The following is a 24,757-nucleotide window of genomic DNA, read 5'->3' on the forward strand; positions in this document are numbered from 1 at the left end:
GCTGTCAGCGCAGAGCCTGACCCGGGGCGTGAACTCACGGACCAAGCGATCGTGACCTGAGCTGAAGTCGGACGCTTAACCGACCGAGCCACCCAGGCGCTCCTGGAGTGATTTGGAAGGAAAGAACATTCTTCTGTGTTTTTAAGTGTGCGTGGAAACTTTTTCATTGCAAATAGAAGCCAGCGCATCAAAAGCTGTGGGAAGAAAAGGAATTAAATTAAAACGAGTAGGAATTGAACAGTGCTGTCGTCCGTATGTCACGGCTAGATTTAGTCCACACCCTGAACCCAAAACGTCATTTCAAAGGGCAGCAGGTTCACATGGTGTTAATTCGGACAGACGGGTGCACAAGGAATCGAATCCTGAACTGTGCTAGTATCTCTAAATTGGCCTTGGGTTTCTGAAGAGCTGCCTCTTCCGTGTAAAAGGGTAGTTGGTCACAGGTCTGCCCACCAGCCATAGCACCTGCACACAGCTTGTCAGCCTCAGCACTGCCGCCTTGTGGGGGCAGGTGACTGTGCCGGGGCATCCTGTACACGGTCCAGCGTGTTGAGCAGCGTCCCCGGCCTGCACCCACTAGATGCCAGTTACATCTGTCTAGTGGGGACAGCCCACGATGTCTTCAGACATTGCCAGATGTCCCCTCAGAGGGAACAGTCGCTCCCCGTTGGGAACCCCTGCATCCAGCGTAGCACTTTTTGTCGTGAAATAGCAAGGTTCACATGGCACTAATGCCCCAATTCAGTCTGGTGTTTACCCAATATGGAGTCGGTCATGACCCCAGAATCTCGATGTGCGCCCCCCCCCCCCGCAACATCCCACTGTGCCCCCTTCCCCTCCCAGCTGACCCCGCCACACCCCACTGTGCCCACCCGACCCTCCTGGCCGTGCCCCCCCACACACCCCACTGTGCCCACATGTCCCTCCTGGCCGCCCCCCACACCCCACTGTGCCCACCCGCCCCTCCCGGCCATCCCCCCCCACACCCCACTGTGCCTACCTGTCCCTCCCGGCCGCCTCCCACACCCCACTGTGCCCACCCGACCCTCCTGGCCGTGCCCCCCCACACCCCACTGTGCCCACCCGCCCCTCCCAGCCGTCCCCCACATCCCACTGTGCCCACCTGCCCCTCCCAGCCGTCCCCCACACCCCACTGTGCCCACCCGCCCCTCCCGGCCATCCCCCCCCACACCCCACTGTGCCTACCTGTCCCTCCTGGCCGCCTCCCACACACCACTGTGCCCACCTGACCCTCCTGGCCGTGCCCCCCCACACCCCACTGTGCCCACCCGCCCCTCCCAGCCGTCCCCCACACCCCACTGTGCCCACCCACCCCTCCCAGCCGTCCCCCACACCCCACTGTGCCCACCCGCCCCTCCCAGCCGTCCCCCACACCACTGTGCCCACCCGCTCCTCCCAGCCATCCCCTACACCCCACTGTGCCCACCTGTCCCCAGCCCACTGCGGACTCCATGGGTGTTGCTGTGGACGCCCAGTCCCCACTGGCTCCCCTCCGGGCACCGACAGCCGTCCCCATGCTCTCTCCCCAGGATGGCACGGTGTTCGACGGCCGCCCCATAGAGTCCCTGTCCCTGATCGACGCGGTGATGCCCGACGTGGTGCAGACGCGGCAGCAGGCCTTCCGGGAGAAGCTCGCTCAGCAGCAGGCCAGTGCAGCGGCCGCGGCCGCGGCGGCTGCAGCCGCGGCGGCCACGACGGCCACGGCGGCCCCGACAGCCGTTGCTCAGCAACATCCACCAAAGAACGGAGAGGCCACGGTGAACGGGGAGGAGAACGGAGCCCACGCGATAAGTACGTGCGGGGCTCTGGGGGTGGGCGAGCTTCTGGCGGTTTCTCTGCTCCGTCTGTGTGAGTCGGCTAGACTCTTCGCAATCTGCCCGCCGTGCGTTCTTAGGCGCTGTGCTGTCCGCGTGCTGTTTGCCCGCGAGGGCTTCACACCGTTTTCGGGAGGTCCTTGGATGCGACGGTCTGGACGCACATAGCCCTGATTTTGGGGCACTGGGCTCCTCTGAGAGCTCCTTTCGTACAGCAGCGAGAAGCACTGTGTGACTACCGTTCGACATAAGAGGGTTTCATTTGTGGAGGCCACGGGTCCTGTCATTCGGCCTCCCGTGCTGAGTGAGTTCGGCCGAGATCCGCTGGAAGGGTTCAGCTCACAGATCAGCCCGAGGTCCTATCCAGAGAACCTGACTCTGCTCTGATCTGCGGCTTATGGACTCAAAGACTGCTTCAGGGTCTAAGTTCGGAGTGTGCTTTGTGTGTGTGTTTCTTAATCTTCTGTCAAGGAAAGCAATTTGGCATTGGTGAACTTTAAGAAATCCGTACGTCTGCCAAGACAGAAATTTTCCCAACTTGTAAATTGCACGGATTTCTTTTATTTATTTTCGTTTTTTTATGTTTCTTTATTTATTGATTTATTTTCACATTTTATTTATTTTTGGGGGAGAGACAGAGCACAAGTGGGGGAGGGGCAGAGAGAGAGGGAGACGCAGAATCCGAAGCAGGCTCCAGGCTCTGAGCGGTCAGCGCAGACCCCGACGCGGGGCTCGAACTCAGGAGCTTTGAGATCGCAACCTGAGCCGAAGTGAGATGCTTAACTGATCGAAACCGCCCGGGCGCCACAGAATTCCTTTTAAATCTTAAGAAAATGTAATGGAGCACCGCTGCGTGCAGACACGCACGCTTCTTAAAGCACACTGGCCACACACACACACACACACACACACACACACACGGAGCCTTCGATCCAAGGGTGCCTCTGGGTTGACTTCCTCGTTCCGGGGAGCATCCCTGACAGCTCGCGGCCACCTCCCCCCTGCCACGTTGTCCTCCGCCTTCCGCGTTCCCTTTATTCTGTGAGGCCTGCTGCCACCTGCAGTTTGCGTCATGTTGCTGCAGCGCAGGTTGAAACCAGACCGTGGTGTCTGAGGCGGTATTTTATGCTGACCTTCAAGAGTCTTTCCTCTCCTGCCGCTTGGGAGGAAAACAGCCGCCCTCCGGGATGGTTTCCAGGTGGCATTTAGCACGGCCAGTGTCCACGGTCACCAGGCTTCCTTGGGCATTCAGAACCTGGATCCCGTGGCTCATCCAGGGAGGCCTGTCCGCTTAGAAAGCATGGCGGTTCTGCTCAGCTCGAGAACTCCGATACAAAGGTGACTTCAGGACGCTAACGGCACCGGACCCCCACGAATACAAGGGTGTTTGCAGGCAGGGGTGCGGGGTGGCGGGCATTCTGCAACAATGGTGGCGTCTCCCGGTAGGAGCTTCACAGACAAAGACGTGATACTCAGGAGCGCCTGGATGGCTCCGTCGGTTAAGCGTCCAACTTCGTCTCAGGTCACGAGCTCACGGTTCATGGGTTCAAGCCCTGCGTTGGGCTACGTGCTGATAGTGCGGAGCCTGCTTAGAGTTCTCACTCTTTCCTTTGTCTCTGCCCCCTTACCCCCAACTTGTGCTTGCTTTCTCCCTCAAAATAAATGAACTTTAAAAAAAAAAAAAAGGTGTTACCTCCAAAAGGTGCTCGTAGATAACACGTGTCACCCCTTCTGGAAAAGAGCAACCTTCAGGCTCTAGCTGGCTGTCGTCATTGTTCCCCAGTGTCGTGGTGGTGGTTAGACATTAGCCTGGCCCTAATTAGGAAGAATAAATAAATTTGTATTTCTCTATCAAATTTGGAGAGTGTTGAACTAAGAAAATGCCATATATTTACTACATTACACAAAAGCCAGGATTCAGTTACGATCGTCAGAGGTGATAAAACTAAGTACACGAAAAGAAGGTGTTTCTAAGACTCAAGTGCCCCCAAGAATGCGTTTCTTTTATACTGGTCAGCCACATGTCTTTTCCTATTTCTTGTGACAGATAATCATTCGAAACCAATGGAAATAGACGGGGACGTTGAGATTCCACCCAACAAAGCCACAGTCCTTCGGGGCCACGAGTCCGAGGTGTTCATTTGTGCCTGGAACCCCGTCAGCGATCTCCTAGCTTCAGGGTAAGGATGCCAGGTGGTGGGTGCTGCGGGGCCCGTGGGGTCCGAGATGCTTTCCGGAACTGTGCCTCATGGAGTAAGTGCTGCCCTCTTCTGTGTGCGGAGCACGGCCTGGGGCTCTCTGTGCCGCTCTCTTCCCCGGGTTGTGAGGGAGTCCTCCTTCCACGCTGTGTTCTCAGTGGGGTGGAGAGCAGCGCAAAGACACGTTAAATTACGAAGAGCGGCAAAAATGGCGAGCAGGAAAACACGGCCCGTGAGCGTGATTAAGAAGACACAGGCCATGGGCCAGAGATAGCTGAGTAGGCCGCCCGGAAGTCTGATGGGCTTTGTTTCCACTGGACCCGGACGCTGAGTGCATGTGCGTGTTCATTCTGCAGATCCGGAGACTCAACGGCAAGGATATGGAACCTTAACGAAAACAGCAACGGGGGCTCCACGCAGCTCGTGTTGAGGCACTGTATACGAGAAGGGGGCCATGACGTCCCCAGTAATAAAGACGTGACCTCCCTGGACTGGAACGTAAGCCCCTGCTGCCACCCAGACGCTTAAACCCCCAGAGACCCTCCAGCGCCGCGGGGGGCGCCCCTGCCAAACACAGGGGAGTGGGCGGTCCCGTTGGCGAGCGCCCCCAGCCCGGGGGCTGGTGGTACGGGTGCTCTCTGTTCCTGAGAGCTTCTCACAAGGCTGTGTCGGGCAGACCCCTGGCTGGGGGTTCAGAGGCTCGTCTTCCCATCATTAAGCAAGATGAGCCCAGTGGTTTTCCGGCGGCGGGGGGGGTGGGGGGGGGGGGGCCGTTCTGCTGGCGGGATGTGAGGCGCGACCCGGGGAAGGGGACGTGTCCCCTCGCTGTCTCGACAGCAGGCGTCACGTGCATTTGGACGTGGGAAGCCCGCAGTCCTTCGTGACTTCTGTACTCTTTCGCTTCCGTATGTGCAGGCACGGTTTTCAAAGCTTCCTTAAGCCTCGCTACCGTCACGTCTCATACGGTGGTCGTAACTGTGCCACCGGGGTGAGCGGTGGCAGTATTTCCCCTGTTCCTGCGCCTGTCCTCACGGTGCCTCACGTTGTGGGTTCGGAGCAGTGTGGGCTCCAGGAGGCGCACAGGGTCGGTCTGTCCCTTCCCTGGGAGCCAGCTCCTGCTGGGAGAGTGGCCTCGCCCTGGGATCAGCTGACAGGCCGTCTTCTGTTTTCAACGCTGCCCCCACTGAGCTGTTGGTGGTGCTGTTTCTTTCTGGCCCGCAGAGCGACGGGACGCTGTTGGCCACAGGCTCCTATGATGGTTTTGCGAGAATATGGACGGAAGATGGTGAGCCCGGCCTGCCTCGTGTGGGGTGGGAGCAGGCGTGCCCCAGTGTGGAATCACCCAGTGAGCCGACCATGGCTTTGAAGTCAACCTGTTTGTTGTTTCCCTACGTAACAGGCAACCTGGCCAGCACCTTAGGGCAACACAAAGGCCCCATCTTTGCCTTGAAATGGAACAAAAAGGGGAATTACATTTTGAGTGCTGGTGTAGACAAAGTGAGTATTAGCTTGACGTAGGTGTGTCTCATCTGCAGATGCTTATTTATTTCTAATCTCTGGATCACATCCTGGGTTTTGTTTGTTTGTTTTTTGGTTTTTTAATGCTGAGAATTTCTGCTTCTTAAGATAGCAGAAGAGGTTTATTCGGTTTTGTTTTTGTGGGTTTGATCTTACTGTTCATTTATAATACGTATGCTATGCTCTCAATATAGTCTACCGTTCCACAGACCTTTGTGCCAAACTTCCACCCCTGTTTTTGAGGTGCATTATTCAGTGACACAGGAAGTCCCCAAATTGCATTTAAATATGCAACGCTTGAACAAGCAAAGGGGTGTGGGACGCACTGGACGGAAACCCTTCACCACTGGGCCATTTTGGAAACACGGACTGTCTTCTCTCGAGAGGCCAGGCTTCTGTTTCCCTGATTCGATACATCGTTACTTCCTGTGGAAGGGCTGCGGGCCTCTCCGAGCACGGCAGTAGAGCGGAGCCGCGCTCGAGCGGGCACGCCCCTGACGGCCACGGAGCCCCTGGACGGGGCTGCCGGTGGATGTGATGGGGTCAAGGCCGGGCGGCCACGAGCACCCAAGTGCATCTAGAAGCCATGGGTGGGCAAGGAATGAGGCGGTGTAGGTGCCATCTGGCTCTGAGTCTGAACCCGTCCTGGATTTGTGTCCTCAGTCGCCAACCGCCAGGAGTCCTGACCCCCAAAAAACAGGGATTGGATGGTCATGTCATTCCTAAGACTTGGCGGGAATTTGAAGTCCTTGCTGTGAGGAAATATTATCAAGAAATGGAAACAGAAGGGGAAGAAAAGCATGTCCTCACGGCACTTTGTGTTTGTACACCTGTCAACTGGGTGTGAATACTCTACTTTGGTTTGGTTTCCAGAGGGCGGGCTTGCTTGCTTGCTTGCTTTTTTTTTTTTTTTAACATTTTTTTTTTTTAACATTTCTTTATTTTTGAGAGACAGACCACAAGCAGGAGAGGGGCAGAGAGAGAGGGAGACACAGAATCCGAAGCAGGTTCCAGGCTCTGAGCTGTCAGCACAGAGCCCGACGCGGGGCTCAAACCCATGAACCATGAGATCATGACTTGAGCCGAAGTCAGACGCTTAACCGACTGAGCCACCCCGGCGCCCCTCTACAAGGCTTTCTTTACACGTTCATACTGACGTCAGGATGATTGGAGAACCTTGTTAAGTTACCGCTTCATGTTCATTCAGGTTCTAGAATTAATATAAAATAATGGCCATGACTTACAAACCCTGCCGTGGTGTTGGTCTAAAATATTTACTATGTGGCCCTTGATGGAAAATGTGTGCTGACCCCCACACTGGGATGTAATGCTCTGGGTTAGTCTCTCTCTCTCTAAGCCAGTAGACCCCTCATTCGGACCCAGCAGCCCAGTAGCTAATGTTGAACAAGCTGAGTGCTATGGTTGACTCTCTAAACGTTCTCCTGGAACAACATCACGTTTTCTCCGAGGTGTTCTAATTCACATATTACAGATGCGCACACACACACATACACACACGGAACTTTGGGACGTGGCTGGCCATCCGTACTGCTGATTGGATTGTGAAAATGACTTGTACAAATGACCACTCACCTTTGACAAGCACATTAACTATTACGTGTGTTGGCTAATTCAGTGCTCCCAGGGTAGGAGGCGGGCACTGTGGTATCACCCTGTGTCACAGAGACCCGCGCTGACTTGCCTAGGGACCCACCGGTACAGGGTACGGGCCCTGGATTGCCAGTAACTTCTGCCCTTCGACCTCCACACGCTTCTAAAAAGTTTTTTCAGGGGCGCCCGGGTGGCTTAGTCGGTTAAGCGTCAACTTCGGCTCAGGTCATGATCTCACAGTTCGTGGGCGTGAATTAAAGCCCTGATTCGGGCTCTGTGCTGACAGGTCGGAGCCTGGAGCCTGCTTCGGATTCTGTGTCTCCCTTTCTCTCTGCCCCTCCCCGGCTCGCACTCTGTATCTATCAAAAAATAAACATTAAAAAAATTTTTTTTAAGATTTTTGCATCCTTACTTGCGTCCCTGCTCGGGGACTCCCCTTTATATTCATTTCTGGTTTTCGACCTTACTTGAAGTTGTGACTGTAGGAGGTGATGAGCTGTATGGCCAATGAAAATTCACATTATAAATTCAGTTAGTCTTCGGGTCCTACACTCGCTTGTTTGTGACTGGCTACGTTAGGAAAAGAGCTGTATTCCACCAAACAACAAACAAAAAACATTTATCGGTCTAAGGGTGCCTGGCTGACTCAGTCAGGGGAGGATATGACTCTTGATCTCCAGGTTTTGAGTTCGAGCCCTACCTTGGGTGTAGAGACTACTTAAAAATAAAATCTTAAAAAGAAAAGTTAGGGGCGCCTGGGTGGCGCAGTCGGTTGAGCGTCCGACTTCAGCCAGGTCACGATCTCGCGGTCCGTGAGTTCGAGCCCCGCATCAGGCTCTGGGCTGATGGCTCGGAGCCTGGAGCCTGTTTCCGATTCTGTGTCTCCCTCTCTCTCTGCCCCTCCCCCGTTCATGCTCTGTCTCTCTCTGTCCCAAAAATAAATAAAAAACGTCGAAAAAAAAAAAAAAAAGAAAAGTTAATTGGTTGAGAGCTGGCCCCAAACTTAGAGAACCGAGTTTCAAAGATACTTACTGCTCTGTTTCCTCTGGAAATTTCTGCAGCTGATAGAAAATATAAGCAGTTCTTCTTAAAAGCTTTCATTTTTTAAAAAAAATTTTGAAATGTTTATTTTTGAAAGAGGGAGAAACAGAGCAGGAGAGGGGGAGGGACAGAGAGAGAGGGAGACACAGAATCTGAGGCAGGATCCAGACTCTGAGCTGTCAGCACAGAGCCCGACATGGGGCTCAAACCCATGAACCGCTAGGTCACAACCTGAGCTAAAGTCAGACACTTAACCAACTCAGCCACCCAAGCGCCCTTTAAAACAAAATATTTCTTTTTATTATGTTTTTATTTTAAATCTTTTTTTTAATGTCTATTTTTGAGAGAGAGAGAGAGAGAGAGAGAGAGAGAGAGTGCGAGCGGGGGAGGGGCAGAAAGAAGGAGACACAGAATCTGAAGCAGGCTCCAGGCTCTTAGCTGTCAGCACAGAGTCTGACACGGGGCTTGAACTCACAGACTGTGAGATCATAACCTGAGCTGAAGTCAGATGCTTAATCAACTGAGCCACGTGGGCGCCCCAAAGCAAAATCTTTCTTAAGTGCCATGGACAGGGAGGTGGAAAGGTTTCAATTAAGGTGAAAGTTCCAGTTGATTAAGACTTAATTCCGGTGGTGTTCATTGAGCGGCCTCTGGTTCCTTCCCTGCGTATCTTCCCAAGATCAGTAAGTTCCTAAGAATCCAGGATTTACTTTGCTTTCCAAGGGGTGGAGGGAGATCATTTTGTCTCCCTGTTTCTCGACCCGTGAACTGGGGCCTGATCCCAGGGTCACGACTACTCTCGGCTGTATCGAAGATCCCCGATTCTTGGGGTGATGGTCGTGGAAGTGTCAGGACGGGCAGCGTCTGTAGCTCTTTATTTGGAAAAGTGCCAGAAAGGTGCTTATTAAATGCACACTTTTCAACCCGTTTCCCTGTCGGGGTTGAGGGAGCGTGCCCCCCAATTGGGGCAGAGTCTCAGGACCGGCTGCTATGTCTGTCACCAGCACATTGGGCCGCCGAGTTCACGAAATGTCGCTATCCAGACTGTTCAGCTTAAAACGCACACGCTGGATCCCAAAAATCTAGACGAAAGACAGAATGCCAAATTGTCTCCTTGATGTTCCTGTGTTGATTGCATGTTGAAACAATAATATTTTGGCCACGTTGGAGTGAAATAAAATATATTGCTAAAATTAATTTTACCCATTTCTTTTTCCTATTTTTTTTTAAATGTAGTCCCCAGATAATTAAAAATGACCTGTGTGACTCACATTCTGTCTCTTTCAGACCGTGCCAGTTTAGAAGGAAGGGGTGTTCTCGGTCTTTTGTTGTGTGTTACATTTTTCTAGGGAAATCTTTCAGTGAAGAAGAGTTGCTAACTTTTTCTTTTTGTTTTGCGGAGCACAGACAACAATTATTTGGGACGCCCACACAGGAGAAGCCAAACAACAGTTTCCGTTTCATTCCGGTGAGTTTGTTTTTTTGTTTTTTGGAATTCAGAAATGGTAATCCACGGCAGCTCAATGTCCCTTAAAGTAATCACGAAGGATTGCAGGAAGGAGGCCACGAAATCTAGCTGGTAGCAGGGGAATGCATGTCACCAACCGCAGAACTGGTGTGGGCGTCTTTGCCCTGCCGTCCCCAGGGCGATGCTGTGTTGGGGTTCCCTGAGACCATGCCCAGACTCTGAAGTTCCCTGGGAGAACTCCCCGGACTCAGCAGGTAGATGTCCTCAGGGCTCAGATGTATTACAGTGAAGAGATACAAAGCAAAATCAGAAGGTGAACGAAGTGAAATCCAGACCTTTCCAAGGGTCCTCTCCCAGCAGAATCACACGGCGCGTCTGACATGCCCCCCCCCCCAAACCAGTGTGATAACATGTGTGAACAGCCGTCTGTCAAGAAAACTCATTAAGTCTCAGTACCCGAGGTTTTTATTTATTGTTATTTTTTTTTATTTTAGAGTGCATGAGCAAGAGAGAGGGATGGGGTTGTAGAGGGGAGAGAGAGAAGTGGGCGTGGGGGGAGAATCCCAAGCAGGCTCCACACTCAGCACAGAGCCCAACACAGGGCTTGATCCCATGACCCCGGGATGATAACCTGAGCCGAAATCAAGAGTCAGACGCTCAACCAACTGAGCCGTCCAGGTGCCCTTCGATGCCTGAGGTTTATAATTTTTAATCTTCATTATTTTTTTAAATGTTTACTTTTGAGAGAGCGCACACGCGTGAGCAAGGGAGGGGCAGAGAGAGGGTGACACAGAATCCGAAGCAGGCCCCAGGCTCCGAGCTGTCGGCACAGAGCCCGATGCGGGGCTGGATCTCACAGACCGTGTGATCATGACATGAGCCGAAGTTGGGCGCTTAACCGACTCGAGCCCCCCGGGTGCCCCAAGATGATGAGATTTTAGATTGGAGAACAGATCAGTGGAGGCAGAGTTTTGGGATGCCTCAGGGAGGGCTCTGGATCTTGACTGCGGGGGGCAGTCGCACAGAGCCGCCTGTGTGATGAAACGGCATGGGCTGACACACACGTACCATCATCTTTCTGGTCTTGATCCTGTAGGGCTATAAAACACAACCACTGGGGGAGCCTGGAGGAACAGTAATATTTCAAAATTACACTTAAAAAAAAACAGCAGAGAAAGCCAGGCTGAGCCTTGAATGCTGGTCGTTGAACCTCGCCGGCCCCTCTGTGGGCAGGGAGGCCGTGCAGACACCCACAATGGCTGGGCCTTGGTACCTGTCGCTCACCCGCACTGAATGGTGAGATCACACTGGGGCTTCTGAGGGTCCTGGACAGCGGCCGACTCACGGTGAGGCCAGCCACCTAAGTACAGAGGGTCCCCTCTTTGGACGGCAAGGGCTGGTGGATGTTAATTTTTATGAGCAGGTGGTAAACACTGTCCCCTGAAGTGCCCACCTGAGCGTCCTATTTCCAGGTATATGAATCACGTGGCCCTCACAGTGCAGAGGGTGGCCCGGGAATTCGGGATGTAGCTGGGGCGGTGTTGTAGGCGAGAGCAGCTGGGGTCTTGCCTCTCAGGCTCACGGGAGCGTCACTCCGACCACATGGGATCGGTTCCTTCGTTCTGTGTTGTACACGTGGGAAATGAGCCCCAGGGACCGTGGGGCTATCCTGAAACACTGCCGGGGATGTGACCAAAAGGGACGGTCTTGGCTTTTAAAGAAGCCCGTGCTCACTCTCGACCAAGTACACAGCCACAACAGCCACTCCGGGACGGAGCCGCACGCAGAGGCTGATGGGATGCCTTGTGCGGTTACCCACTGTGGAACGTGGACCCCTGCAGAGGCTTGCCTGTCTCACTTAAACACTGAAGAAGAGAAGGGGCAGTCCGATTGTCAGCCTAGCCTGAGTCCTCTGCATTCTTCTCCCGACCCGCTGCTAACTTGCCTTTAAAAGAAACACACGAGACATGGTTATGGTATTGATCAGTTGATGAAAACTTTGTGATCAGAGGTTTGGAGGAAGCTAACCCGCTTTCTCCTAGAAAGAAGGAGGCGTCAGGAGACAGCAGGGATGCTGAGTAGTGTGATAGAGGTCTGGTGCAGGGAGAGAGCTGTGAGGTGTAGGGAAGGCCATCACCATCCCCCAAACCCTCCACAGGGCTCTCAGAGCCCCTAAGGAAATGCCCAGGAGTCAGAAGGGGTGTTCATCACAAGTCCTGAGCCAGCGTCCAGTTGTGTCCCCAAAGGGATCAGTACCCTGCAGTTGAGGGGTGCATTGATGTGTTGCGGGACATTTTTAAAAATCGAGCCGTCTTGAACGTAGGGTAGGAAATCTTCTCCGTCTGCTTTTCTCTCTTTCCTCTCTAAAATATGTCACATCAGCCCATGCACTAGTGATGTTCCTGGAAGCAGCAAGGTGCAGATTCTCCCCTCCGCTTTCTCACTGTGTCAGGGGAGCCAGACTCTCGTGCCACGGGGCACGTGAACCGTCACGGGGGTCTCTCCAGAGTGTCCGCTCCGCAGATGTGCAGGGCGGGGGTGGGGGGGGGGAGGCGGGGGTGTCTTTAAGGTCTATGAGGAAAAGAGGCTGTGTTCACACTGGGAAGGTTTTTTTTTTTTACTGTGTTACTAGATCAGGCTTCTTGAGACTCTGCTTTTAATTGTTTTAAATCAACTGAGCTCTGTGCACACCTGGTAAATGTCAATGTCCTCCCGCTGTCCCCTGCTGTCCAGCCCCTGCTCTCGACGTAGACTGGCAGAACAACACTACCTTTGCCTCCTGTAGCACAGACATGTGTATTCACGTCTGCAGACTCGGCTGCGACCGCCCCGTCAAAACCTTCCAAGGACACACGGTAAGTACGGGCTCTGGTTCCGGAGAACGTGCTGGGAGGTGGTGAGCGTCTCCTCAGTGCCTGGGATCGAAAGATACGGAGAGAGAGACTCGGTCCATTCTCCTGCAGCCCTTTGCTGCTTGGGCTCTTGTAGCATCTCTGGTGGTTGGATTTAACCCACTTGGGGGCAGGCAGTGGAGAAAAGACTGGCTGTCAGAGGAGTCAGACGTCAGATTCTGCAGGAAAGACTTTAAAGTAGTTACAAAAATGTGCAAAGACATAAAGGACAGGATGCTTGTAATGAACGAATAGATGGGGAATATCGGCAGGGGAAGGAAAACTATATTCTAAAAACAATAGCCCAGTGGAAATCTGAGAACTGACTGGTATAATGTCTGAAATGGAAAATTTTTTTTAATTTATTTTTGAGAGAGAGACAGACAGAGTGAGAGTGGGGGAGGAACAGAGAGAGAGGAAGACACAGAATCCAAAGCAAGCTCCAGGCTCCAAGCTGTTGGCACAGAGCCCAACAGGGGGTTTGAACCCACGAACCGTGAGATCATGACCTGAGCTGAAGTTGGACACTTAACCAACTGAGCCACCCACTGGCCCCTGAAATGGAAATCTTAATGCGGGGGGGGGGGGGGGGGGGGGGCGGGGTTCAACCAGGAGATGGGAGTTTTCAGAAAGGTTAGTGAGCCTCAAGTGACATTGTAGAAATAAGCCAATTTAAAGAAGTGATAAAAAATCGAACAAACTTTTTTTTTTTAACATTTATTTATTTTTGAGAGACAGAGCACAAGTGGGGGAGGGGCAGAGAGAGAGGGAGACACAGAATCTGAAGCAGGCTCCAGGTTCTGAGCTGTCAGCACAGAGTCTGACACGGGGCTCGAACCCACGGACCACAAGATCATGACCTGAGCTGAACTCGGACGCCTCGAACAAACTTTCCAACAGACGCTTAATGACCTATGAACAGTATGAAGTACTCTAGCATATTTGTGACATGGAGAGAGAGAGAGAGAGATAAAAAGAGAATGGAACAGAAAAAATACTGGAAACGGCAATGGCCAACATTTTCCTCAAGTTCGTGGAAAATAAGGAACGTTCGATCCAGGAAGCTCCACTGCCAGCTGATGTGTGATCAGATTCCTTAGTGGGGCACATGAGGCTTTTCGTTGCCTTTCCAGATGAATCTCTATAGCCTCGCAACCCCGTTCACTTCAGCCCTGTTGGAAGACCTGCCAGGGTCACAGATGCCGTTGTCCCCAGCACTTGGTCATTTCCACGTTCGTCACCCTTGCCAGCCTCTGTCCCTACAGGTCCTTGCTTCTAAAAGCAGAGGCATCGACTGTGCTGTTAACATCTCATTGTGTCAGTCAACTGACCCTGCTCTTTATCTTGCTCATCTCTTCTGTCTCTTCTCTAATCCCAGGACCCCCCCCCCCCACCAGCTTTTAATAGAAGTTTTTGCGACTTCCCGCTGTCCCACTTCGAGCTCTGTCACCATCACACGTTTCTTCCCGAGACTCTGAGCCAACCCTGGTCGCCTTCTGGTGATTATGACTTGGGTTGCGGAGGTAGGGAGAGAAAACTCCACTCCGGGGAAGGGGTTTGCCATACCCTAGAGGATTTACAGATGGCTCTCGCTGGGGGTAGTCCGTGGGTCCGGCTCCACGCTCCTGGGCCCTGAGCCATCTGCCCGTAGGGTAGATCAAGCCAGCCTAGCTGCCCTGTGCTGCTGAGTCTGTCCCCGGAGCAGCACCTGTCGCTGGGCACCAGGTTCTGCTGGCATCCCGGACCCGCTTTCTCGCGTACACGTGCACACGCACGAACACCGTCTGCGGCCCGGCCCCTCTGTCCTCCCTTCGCCCAGCCAGTGGCCTGCCCCTGGGACTCCCAAGCTTCCTTCCTCCCTTTTTTTCCAGGCTATCCTGATAGTGCGCGGAACACAGATGTGGCCTGTCACGTCTCCGCCTCACACCCTTCAAAACTCAGTGTCCTTTACCAGTAGCGTGACCATAAAAGTTATCACCCCAACCAGAGGGCTTAGGAGTGTGAGATTGATTGGAAAGTTAATTGTTAGTTTGAAATCAGTTGTCAGGCCAGGACGGCAGGCGTGGGTGGGACTCTCCTGGGCAAATGGGGCTCTAGTCATCCTGCTGGGAAGGCTTGCTCCCCAGCTCGCCAGGCCCAGCGCGCCCTCCCCAGCCCAGGGTCAGGTGTCCCTCGGGGCTGCGTCTACCTGCATCCTTCAGGATTCCGCCTCGGGGTCGGGCCTCAGGGTCATCCCGCCTCCCGGCCCATCCAGAAGGCCGTCTGCAGCCACACTCCTTTCTGCCCCCACAGCACACTGCGGCCGCCCGCTACAACTTTGCACCTGTGCTGTGTTGCGGCATTTTGTCTCCGTGCTGTTTGCTCTGGATTTTGAGCTCTTTGCCCTCCTCGGGGATTTTGTCTGTGGGTGTGTCTCTAACAGTTACCACTTGTACGGCCGCGTTCGTCTGCTGGTGCGTTTAGGTCACGTGGCCTTCAACCTGCGTTAAAGCCCTGGCTTAAATCTCCTTCCACCCTTCCCGCCCCCGCCCCCACCCCCTCCCCCAGAAGAGAAGTTTCTGGAACGGATCTAGACGGAAAACAGCCGTAGTGAAAGGACTTAGGAAAACGATTTTCAGAGTCAGTTTGTAAACAACCGTGGTCTTCCTGGTTTTATGTGCTGCCCCGAATCATGAGTAAATTCACTTGGCTCCCTTCCTAGTTGAGACTGTGTTTTTCCTTAGAGAAATGCAGACGAGGCGGCTGGTTCCGTGCGGCACATGGTTGTGCTTTTATGCAAATGTGAAAGGCGGAGTAAGGAAAAGAGGGAAATGAGAGGAAATGCCACGGCGTCTCCATCTTTGCCATCCGGGCGAGAGGCAAATAGGCTCCCGGTGGACGACAGAGCGCTGCTGCCACCTGGTGGCGGGTTGTGGTATCTGCTCGCAAGCCGTTCTTTCTGAAACCCTTTGCTCTTTCAGAACGAGGTGAACGCCATCAAATGGGATCCTTCTGGAATGCTGCTAGCGTCCTGCTCTGATGACATGACTTTAAAGGTACGGCTGTCTGAAAGGACGTGCTGTCTCCTCCCAGACACAACCCCGCGTACTCTGTGCGTAGCTTCCACTCACTGTTCCTCTCTGCCTGGTTGTTCCCCACACTCTTCCTGCCTCTGTACTTTGTCCCCATCGCTAACTAGATGTCGCTGTCACCCACTTAACTCCCGTGTGTCCGTCACGGATCCTGCTGAGAGTCCTTCCCTTCCCCGTGGCGCCCTAGCCCTCTGTCTGCCCCTGTTCTGGGCACTGCGTGGCCGGCCAACTGCCGACCGGGCAGCGACCTTCCCAGGAGCCAGACATGTGACTTAGGTTCACGGAATAGGTGATGTTGAACCATTCCTGGCTGCAGAGACGGCGTCTGCTCACATTGTTCCCGCTGTGTTCTCTAGATCTGGAGTATGAAGCAGGATACGTGTGTCCATGACCTTCAGGCCCACAGCAAAGAGATCTACACCATAAAGTGGAGTCCCACCGGGCCAGCCACCAGCAACCCAAATTCCAACATCATGCTAGCAAGGTAAAGGGCACACGGCCCACAGCCCAGGCACGGTTCCTGAAAGCAGCCTTGCTCGCTGTCTCAGCTCGCCACATGGCCAGTAAGAGTTTTTTGTATCCAAACGGAACAGGAAGTTTTGCTGAGGGGTGTTGCGAGTTTGCTCACGCCCTTCCAAAGGAAACGAAGTGGCTAGCCCGCTTTGAATGCACCGAGAGACTCTCAGGTGACTCGTAACTGGAGGATGAGGGTCATTTGAACCATGAGGTTGGTGGGAGGGGCTGGTCGTGGGGCCAGGCTTTGAGCCCTTGCTTTGGTGAAGGTTTTTGTGAAGACACAGAAAGGAAACGGAATTCAGTTGGGACGCCGGACCCGACCCAACAATTTATGCTGTGACACCAGACCCGACCCGACCATTTCTGTTGTGACACCAGCATCGGGCGGAGAGGAATGACCAGTCAGGCCACAATTGGCCAGAGTGGTTATAAGTGATGCAGAGGTGGCCTCCCCAGAGCCACATTACTTTAGGCCGCTGTCTGCAGAACTGGTTGGTCATGATGCTCGTTAGACTCCTTTCAGGACGTAATGTTCTACTCTGGGTATTGTGTTTTAAAAAGAACATTCAGAAAACAAACCAACAGACTCTGAGACTGAGCCAGGAGACCTAGGGATCTGGGAGCCACAGTCCAAAGCCACGTGGGTGTGTTTGCTTCACCGGGAAGGGATGAGACTTGGGCGGGATGTTTGGTTACCAGAACAACCAGGGGCTGGCTCTTGGCTTGCACAGAACGGATATGTGGGCACAGGTGACAGGTGTCGATCAGGAAGAACGCTCCATCTTTGCAACGGAGCGGGATGGGGGGTGGCGGCCTCGCCGAGCGGCAAGGACTCTTGTTGCCGCAAGTGCTCCACCACAGGCCGTCTCTTAGAAAGTACTGGAAGGAATTCCTACGCCTGCTGAGAGACTGAAACCAGAAGAACGTGGAGACCGTAATTGTCTTATTTCAAGCAATTCTCCTAAAATCCACTTAAATTACTACGAGAACACACTGAGAATCGGTTTTGGATAGCCCAAAAGGGACTCTTGTGTCACGAGCATAAATTATCCTTTCGGCGAACAGGTATAAAGGGAACATAGCAGTGCCTGAGTCCCTGGTGAGAGCACAGCAGATAACCGCTCTGTGCTACATGCTGTTCTTTTAAACTTGAAAATAAGTCCAATTCGAGCTCGAGACAGTGTGGTTGCATATTTGGATGTGATTGTAATTTTAATTCCTGTTGGAGTAAGAGTTTTAGTCACTCAGGTTGCTCTTTTTCCAGACTGTTGGTATCATCTTAGTTGCTAACAATAGATGTTGGTTTTTGGGTTTTTTTTTTTTAAATGTTTTTGTTTTTGAGACAGAGACAGAGCATGAGCAGGGAAGGGGCAGAGAGAGGGAGACACAGAATCCGAAGCAGGCTCCAGGCTCCAAGCTGTTAGAGCAGAGCCCGACGTGGGGCTCGAACTCACGGACCGTGAGATCATGACCTGAGCCGAAGTCAGACGCTCAACTGACTGAGCCACCCAGGCACCCCAATAGATGTTTTAAATTGCAGGAGTATTTATTTTTTAGCTTTTTTTTTTTTTTAATGTTTATTTTTTGAGAGAGAGACCGCGTGAGCGGGAGAGGGGCAGAGAGAGGGAGACACAGAATCCGAAGCGGGCCCCAGGCTCTGAGCTGTCAGCACAAAGCCTGACGTGGGGCTCGAACTCACGAACTCAAGATCACGACCTGAGCCGAAGTTGGGGGCTTAACCGACTGAGCCACCCAGGCACCCAAGACTGTAGGGAGCATTTTAGAAATCGAGTAAATATTATACAAGAGCACATATCATTCATCTCCATAGAACATGCAGAAAGCAATGAATGTGGATGTCACCTGGTTTCCTTAATAACAGCCCTGGAAGAAAGGAAGAAAAGATTTGTTTTCTAACTATGGGCTTTTTTCAATATGCCCAAGTCACATTTTAGAAAAGGCATATGCTTGGGGCGCCTGGGTGGCGCAGTCGGTTAAGCGTCCGACTTCAGCCAGGTCACGATCTCGCGGTCCGTGAGTTCGAGCCCCGCGTCGGGCTCCGGGCTGATGGCTCAGAGCCTGGAGCCTGTTTCCGATTCTGTGTCTCCCTCTCTCTCTCTGCCCCTCCCCCGTTCATGCTCTGTCTCTCTCTGTCCCAAAAATAAATAAAAAATGTTGAAAAAAAAAAATTAAAAAAAAAAAAAAAAAAAAAAAAAGAAAAGGCATATGCCCAGTCACTGTCTCGAAACCTCAGGGCCAGGAAGGACAAACAGCACGTGAGATCCGTTGAGTGTCTTAGGGAAATAGGAAGAAGCCAGCGTGTTTCTCTGATGATGTTTTCTCTCCTGTCTTTCCAGCGCTTCGTTCGATTCTACGGTCCGACTGTGGGATGTGGAGCGAGGCGTCTGCGTCCACACGCTAACCAAGCATCAGGAGCCTGTCTACAGCGTAGCTTTTAGCCCTGACGGGAAATATTTGGCCAGTGGCTCCTTCGATAAGTGCGTGCATATCTGGAATACTCAGGTAATCCCCTGATTGCCGCGACCGAATCCTTTCCAGAAGTAATGCCCAAACAGTGTTTGTGGGGACCCAGGCCAGGAGCGGCGACTGGGAAGTCTGTGCTTAGGAACGAGCGGCCTCACACGGAGCCTGGAAGCAAACCCTGCCTTGCCCAGGCGGACCTCGGGCTCAGCGCCGCGGGGCTGTGGGCCTTCCCCCCCCCCCCGCCCCCTCATCAAGGGATCTCCCCGTCTTCGACTTTCTCTAAGCCCCTGGCATGAAACCTTCCACCTGCAGATGACCTGCGGTCATCTCAGCAAAGTGTCGCCCAGCCCTTTCCAGAGATAACGCTGTCGGTCACACGGGTTCGACTGGGAGAGGCGTCCTTCCGTCCGAGCTTACCGGGCAGGGGTGCCAGGCCGGCCCTGACCTCCTACGCTCCCCACCAACACCAGTACCTTCTCCGTGCAGCAAACCAAGGAGCACAAAGGAGTGTGTTTGCTGTGCTCATGCCATTTAATGGTTTTTGACTGAAACGGTGTTCGGGTAGCAAAGGATAGGTCAATGATGGGTCGTCGTGTTATCAGAAAAGAGAATGTTTGGTTCAGTGTTGCCACTGGAAGTACCTGCAGCCATAACTGAGGGTAAATAGCATTCTGAATATAGAGAGTAGAATGACAGGAGCTGGTATAGTACAGAAGATTTTTTAACTTATTTTTGAAAGAGGCGGAGAGAGAGGGAAACCGAGAATCCGAAGCGGGCTTTGCGTTGTCAGCACAGAGCCCGAGGTGAGGCTCGAACTCCCGAGCCCTGCGATCATGCCCTGAGCCAAAATCGGGAGTCAGACACTTAACTGAACCACCAGGCACCCCCAGTACAGAGTACTGTATCGGGCAGTCAGCTCTCGGCTCTCCTGACGGAAGACAAATGCTGTTACGGTAGGAGGTGTTGAAAACAGCCTGTTGGATCTCAGGGTGGATTATGTGCCCCGCTTCTGTCCTTTTAATCTGACCCACCTTCTTGATCCCCTTTGGCTGGGTTGACCTTCAGATGGATTTGCATTCTCCAGCCCATGGCCCCTTGTGGCAGGGAAAGGGGGTAGATGAGCCAAGTTCACTGGCATGGGGGTGCGGGCGTCCCGGAGACCTCAGGCTCCCCGGGGAGTGCCGTACATAAACCGGTTCTCTCGCAGAAGGAGAGGCGATGGTGGGCCCTACGTGCAGGCAGGCTGACACCAAGGCGAGTTGCTCAGCCCCAGACAGGCCTCCCAGAAACCCCCCAGCCCCACGCCAGGAACAACGTGCCAGAGGCTCTCGGTGAAACACTAGAAAGCGTGATGGGCGGGTCTGCAACATGACCTCATTCATTAAGTGCTGCCTGCTGTCAAAAAGTCGTCAAACCCTGTCACCCCCGTTTTAGAAATCACAAAACTCAGAGACATTTTATTTGCTTTTTTAACATTTTTATTTATTTTTGAGAGACAGAGAGTGAGCGGGGGAGGGGCAGAGAGAGAGGGAGACACAGAATCGGAAGCAGGGTCCAGGCTCCGAGCTGTCGGCACAGAGCCCGACGCGGGGCTCGAACTTGCGAACATGAGACCGTGACCTGAGCCAAAGTCAGATACTTAACCGATGAGCCACCCAGGCGCCCCTTATTTATGTTTTTAAAGACTTTGGGGCGCCTGGGTGGCTCAGTCGGTTGAGCGCCGACTTCTGCTCAGGTCACGATCTCGCGGTCTGTGAGTTCGAGCCCCGCATCGGGCCCCTGTGCTGACAGCTCAGAGCCCGGAGCCTGTTTCAATTCTGTGTCTCCCTCTCTCTGACCCTCCCCCATTCATGCTCTGTCTCTCTCTGTCTCAAAAATAAATAAAAACGTTAAAAAAAAAAAAAGACTTTAAGTAAACTCTCTACCCAATGTGGGGCTCGAACTTACAACCCCATCCACGATCAAGAGTCACAAGCTCAACTGGGCCAGCCAGGTGCCCCCTCTTTGAGACATTTTATTTGTTGTGTTATTATTTTGTTAACGTTTGTTTGTTAATTTTTGAGACAGAGAGCATGAGCAGGGGAGGGGCAGACAGAGAAGGAGAGAGAGAATCCCAAGCAGGCTCCGCACTGTCCGTGCAGAGCCTGACCCAGGGCTCAAACCCATGAACCATGAGATCATGACCTGAGCCAAAGCCAAGAGTCCGACACCTAACAGACAGAGCCACCCAGGCGCGCCGGCTACCGCGTCCGTGTTTCGAGTGTCCTTTTGCGTCGTAAGCGATGACTGCTTTGCTTTGCAGAGTGGAAGTCTGGTCCACAGCTACCGAGGCACTGGCGGCATCTTCGAGGTGTGCTGGAATGCCCGAGGGGACAAAGTGGGTGCCAGCGCGTCCGATGGCTCTGTAAGTAGCACCTGTGGTTTGCCGGGGAGGGGCGGGTGGGGAAGGGAGGGGAGGGGCGGGGCACAAAGACGAAACGTCGGGCAGCTGATACCCGAGTGCAGCTGCAGGGGGTGTGACGGACCCTGGTCTCTGACCAGCTTTGCACGCAGGCGCTGCACAGACGTGCTTCTGGTGAAGGAAACTTCTGGGCTGACCCCCTGGGTTGGCACCATCTGTGAATGGCCACCTCTTTCCTCCCTTCCAGGTTGTCATTCTGGCCAGCATTTTCTTAGGGACATTCTGCCCCGTGAGGATGCCACAGGGGTGATCCTGCCCTGTCACAATGTCAGGAGGCACTCGGCTGTCACTACTTTGACAGGGTCGCTACTGACATCTGGTGCATGGAGGGCAGGGAGGCCACCAGTCCTCCCACAATGCGCAGAATGGCCCCCGGAGCAGGGAAGGATCTGGCTCTAGGTGTCACCGGTGCCGAGGCTGAAAAACTTGGTCCTAGCTTAGTTCCGTGTTTGTGACCCTGACCTCTTGTGATAAAGGCATGGCCTCCTGGTCTCGTTCTGCTCCCGTGAGATGTCTAGCCTCTTGGTTCGTTCCCGCACTTGGCCTTGCCATGAGCCCCAAGGCGGGGGGGGCAGCAGTGGGGCTGGCTCGGCGACTGTCCGCGAGGGCCGCAAATGTTCCCATCGTCTGTGTGCTCGGGCTGGAGTCGTCCTCTCCGTCACGTAGCCCGCCCCTCCCCCACTGGTTCCTGGCATTGCCCTCGACCTGGAGCTTCCACGTAGTGCTGTTTGCTTGGCGTTGCTGGGTCACATGCTCACACACTAGCCTTTTATTAAAGCTGCCAATAAAACTTTATTTACAGAACATGGGTGGCGGGCCGGAGTTGGTCCAGGGGCTCAAAAGGCATCTTGCTGTCATCTGTGAAGATAAGAGGCACCTTCTGTTTCCTTCCAGGTGTGTGTTTTAGATCTCCGAAAGTAAACACAAACTATCCTAGAAGAGAATTCTAACGGACCAGCAGTGAATGTGTGAAGCAGCAATGCTCAGACACCGTTCTTTCCGCTCCAAAACTGTACGAACTTGACTTGCATTAGAGTGTACTTGGAAATCAGTTCATCCTGGCCACAGGAGTCTCTACTTTCTCGTAATCTTCATCAAGAAGTTTAAAACAGAAACATACACAGTCATATCAAAGGGGGAAGGAATGGTTTCCACCCAGAACATTCAGCCTGGGAAGCATGGAGCCACCGGCTAGGCGGGGGCACGGTTTGCTTTCCATCCAGAACAGGCTCTGATAGTTGAGAGGAGAAAAGACGAAGAGGGGAAAAAAGAAGACAAACAAAAAAAGCTGTGCCAAAAAAGAAAAGAAAAAAAAATGCTGTGATAAAACCAAGAGTGGGGGAGGGGACTCTCCTCCACGTGGTGGGTTCGTTTTTTCCCCCTAACAATTTGGACACTGCACTTGCTCTCACAAAGGATGTTCAAAGACCAGTTTGTACCGATGAAACGCGCAACTTTGTAATCCCAACACTTTCTATTTTCTAGAATCTTCTTTGTCCGGTGGTTTTTGTATTGGCTGGAATCCTGTCGTCCGGGGGCCTTCGGTCTGAGATGGAAACTGGTTTTGGTTTGTTGCTTCCTTCCCACTGTGTGCCCCCTCCACCTCTCCTTCGTGCGGTGTGGTGTTGGTTTGAGTACGCCTTCCGTAGACGCAGCCTCGTGGACACCATGCCAGAATCTCTGACGGTCGGCTTTCCCGTCCCTTCATCCTCCCCTCCGCCCTTCTTCCCTCTCCCTCACCGCCCCTCGCTCACTCGCTGTCCCTTTCTCATAGTTGCTTCGGATCTTCGGTCTCAAGGGCACTTTCGGCGCATAATAAGTGCTTTATGTAAGAAGGCAGGGCACGGGGACTTTTTACGGGAGAAAAAAAAAAAAAAATACTTATAAGAGAAAGAGCCCGGAGTATTTTTGGAAAAAAAAAATATTTTTATGTTAAAACAATTTTAAAATCCTAAAATGGCCATCAGACACAGAGAGCTTTGTGTGATTCATATTTTAAGCAAATCTTAGGAGGACACAGGCAGGGTCTGAGGTGGCCTTTCCGTTCCCTGCAGCATCGTGAAAGGCGGTTAGGAATCTGGGTGGAAAAGTCTGGGTGGGTCCTGGGGGTCAGCGGGGGGGATGCTTCTGCAGCGAGAGACGCAAATCCCGGCGCTTTTTGGTTCAAAGAAGAGTGTCGCATCGTTTCGGGGTGTTCACCCTCGTAGCCGGCACGAGAGGAGTCAAGAACAGTGCCCTCTGACCCCAGGAAGCATTTCCCAAACCAAATGGAATTGAAGAAGCCATCCACACTGACAGCTGGGCTCCCTGTCACCTGTTAGCGACCTCTTGTTCACGGCGCTCTGAGTACCCACGGTCGCTTCGCCGAGAGCGGTTGACCGGTCCTTGCACAGCTCACCTAAAAGCCTCCGGGATCTCACCCGGTGTGATAGTGACAGAAATGAACGGGAAAGGGAGACTCTCAGTCCTGAAGGTGAATTACGTAGATAGAACATCACTAATAATTTCTGCTGTCTTCATCATTTCTTTCTCTCACAAGAGACCAGGAGAAAGAATTTTTTTTTTTTAATAATGAATCTTTTTACTGTTTTTAAAAAATTAAACATGGCTTTGTGTTCCTAGAGGAGTTTCCTTTCATTGGATCAGGTGCCCTTTGTACTCTCGTCCTAACCCGACACTGACCTGTTTTTTACATTAGCATCGGGGAAGGAGCGAAAGATTGGGCCTCTTCTCTCCTCTGTTTCCCAGCGGGCATACGAAGGGGCGAGGAAGCTGGTCAGGCCCGGGGGCAGGGGTGCCGGTCGGGGGCAGGCTTCGGCTGGGTGCACGTCCCAGCAGTGAGACAGGGTGTCGTTTGGAGGGTGGCGTCCGTCCGTGAAGCCAAAATCCAGCCGGCAGGACAGCAGCCTCCCGCAGAATGTGGAATGTGCGGGGACCGGCGGCAACAGCCAGGGTGTGTTCTTCCTTCTAGATCGTTCATTGCCCTCCGCTTGGATACCCGAGTTATGCAAGCCCCGTCTGCAGAAGACCAAAAAGGGCTCTGTGTACAAGCTGGGTATTTGATTCAGGCTCCGTTCCCTAAGTGTTTAGCCCGGAAGGTCCGAGTTCTGTGGCGTCACATTCCCGTTTTTGAAGGTCGCAGACGACGACCGCCTGCCCTAAGAAATCATTAGGTTTGGGACGCTGTTTGCTGGGGATCCAGACCAACACCGTCTTGACCCCTACCCCAAGTAAAAATGTCACCTCTGCAGAGAAGTTGTTGAGGGTTGGGCCACGGTCAGCACGTGGCTCGTGTCTTACAAGCCAGTCGACGTCGGGCGGTCATGGTGGGATGTCCTGTCGGGTTCACTAGATAAGCTTCCCGTGGACGTCAGTGGCCGGGGTCCTGTGGAGATGTGGGCTTTAGCCTCGTGATTCATAAGTCTGAATCACGTGGGAATGATCCGCTGGGAGCCACGGGCTGCAAGGCACAGAATGGAGCTGGGGTGACGGAGGCAGATGGTCCCCAGCCCTGCCTCCCCCCCCCCCCCCACCCCACCCCACCCCCAGCAGCCGCAGGAGAGGAGCTCCCGGGCCTGAAGAGGGACGGAGCCTGAGCACGCAGGGCAGGCCTCCGGCCCACCCCCACCCTCGGCACGACGGCTGTCCACTGAGCCTCTCACG

At 53.3% G+C, this 24,757-nt stretch overlaps 2 protein-coding genes across 8 annotated transcripts in view; one reads left to right on the forward strand and one right to left on the reverse strand.

The window, feature by feature from the left end:
• TBL1X (transducin beta like 1 X-linked) overlaps positions 1–23,715 on the forward strand; it is a 230,332-nt gene extending 206,617 nt beyond the window's left edge. For 6 of the 7 annotated variants that reach the window (XM_058713565.1, XM_058713560.1, XM_058713563.1 and 3 more), the window contains 12 exons: positions 1,551–1,812; positions 3,883–4,015; positions 4,390–4,531; positions 5,255–5,318; positions 5,433–5,530; positions 9,611–9,671; positions 12,405–12,526; positions 15,523–15,597; positions 15,990–16,117; positions 18,507–18,672; positions 20,936–21,037; positions 21,989–23,715. In XM_058713565.1, the coding sequence (XP_058569548.1) occupies positions 1,551–1,812; positions 3,883–4,015; positions 4,390–4,531; positions 5,255–5,318; positions 5,433–5,530; positions 9,611–9,671; positions 12,405–12,526; positions 15,523–15,597; positions 15,990–16,117; positions 18,507–18,672; positions 20,936–21,037; positions 21,989–22,015 (1,380 nt within the window). In that variant the 3' untranslated portion in view covers positions 22,016–23,715. The remainder of the gene's footprint in view (positions 1–1,550; positions 1,813–3,882; positions 4,016–4,389; positions 4,532–5,254; positions 5,319–5,432; positions 5,531–9,610; positions 9,672–12,404; positions 12,527–15,522; positions 15,598–15,989; positions 16,118–18,506; positions 18,673–20,935; positions 21,038–21,988) is intronic. The other variant, XM_058713559.1, reaches the window with a different exon arrangement.
• Positions 10,794–24,757, reverse strand: part of GPR143 (G protein-coupled receptor 143) — a 63,650-nt gene continuing 49,686 nt past the window's right edge. Inside the window, exon 9 of the mRNA XM_058713567.1 lies at positions 10,794–12,586. Coding sequence (XP_058569550.1) covers positions 12,504–12,586 — 83 coding nt within the window. The 3' untranslated portion in view covers positions 10,794–12,503. The remainder of the gene's footprint in view (positions 12,587–24,757) is intronic.

Source organism: Neofelis nebulosa, chromosome X (genome assembly GCF_028018385.1).
Source record: "Neofelis nebulosa isolate mNeoNeb1 chromosome X, mNeoNeb1.pri, whole genome shotgun sequence".
Taxonomy (NCBI): Eukaryota; Metazoa; Chordata; class Mammalia; order Carnivora; family Felidae; genus Neofelis; species Neofelis nebulosa.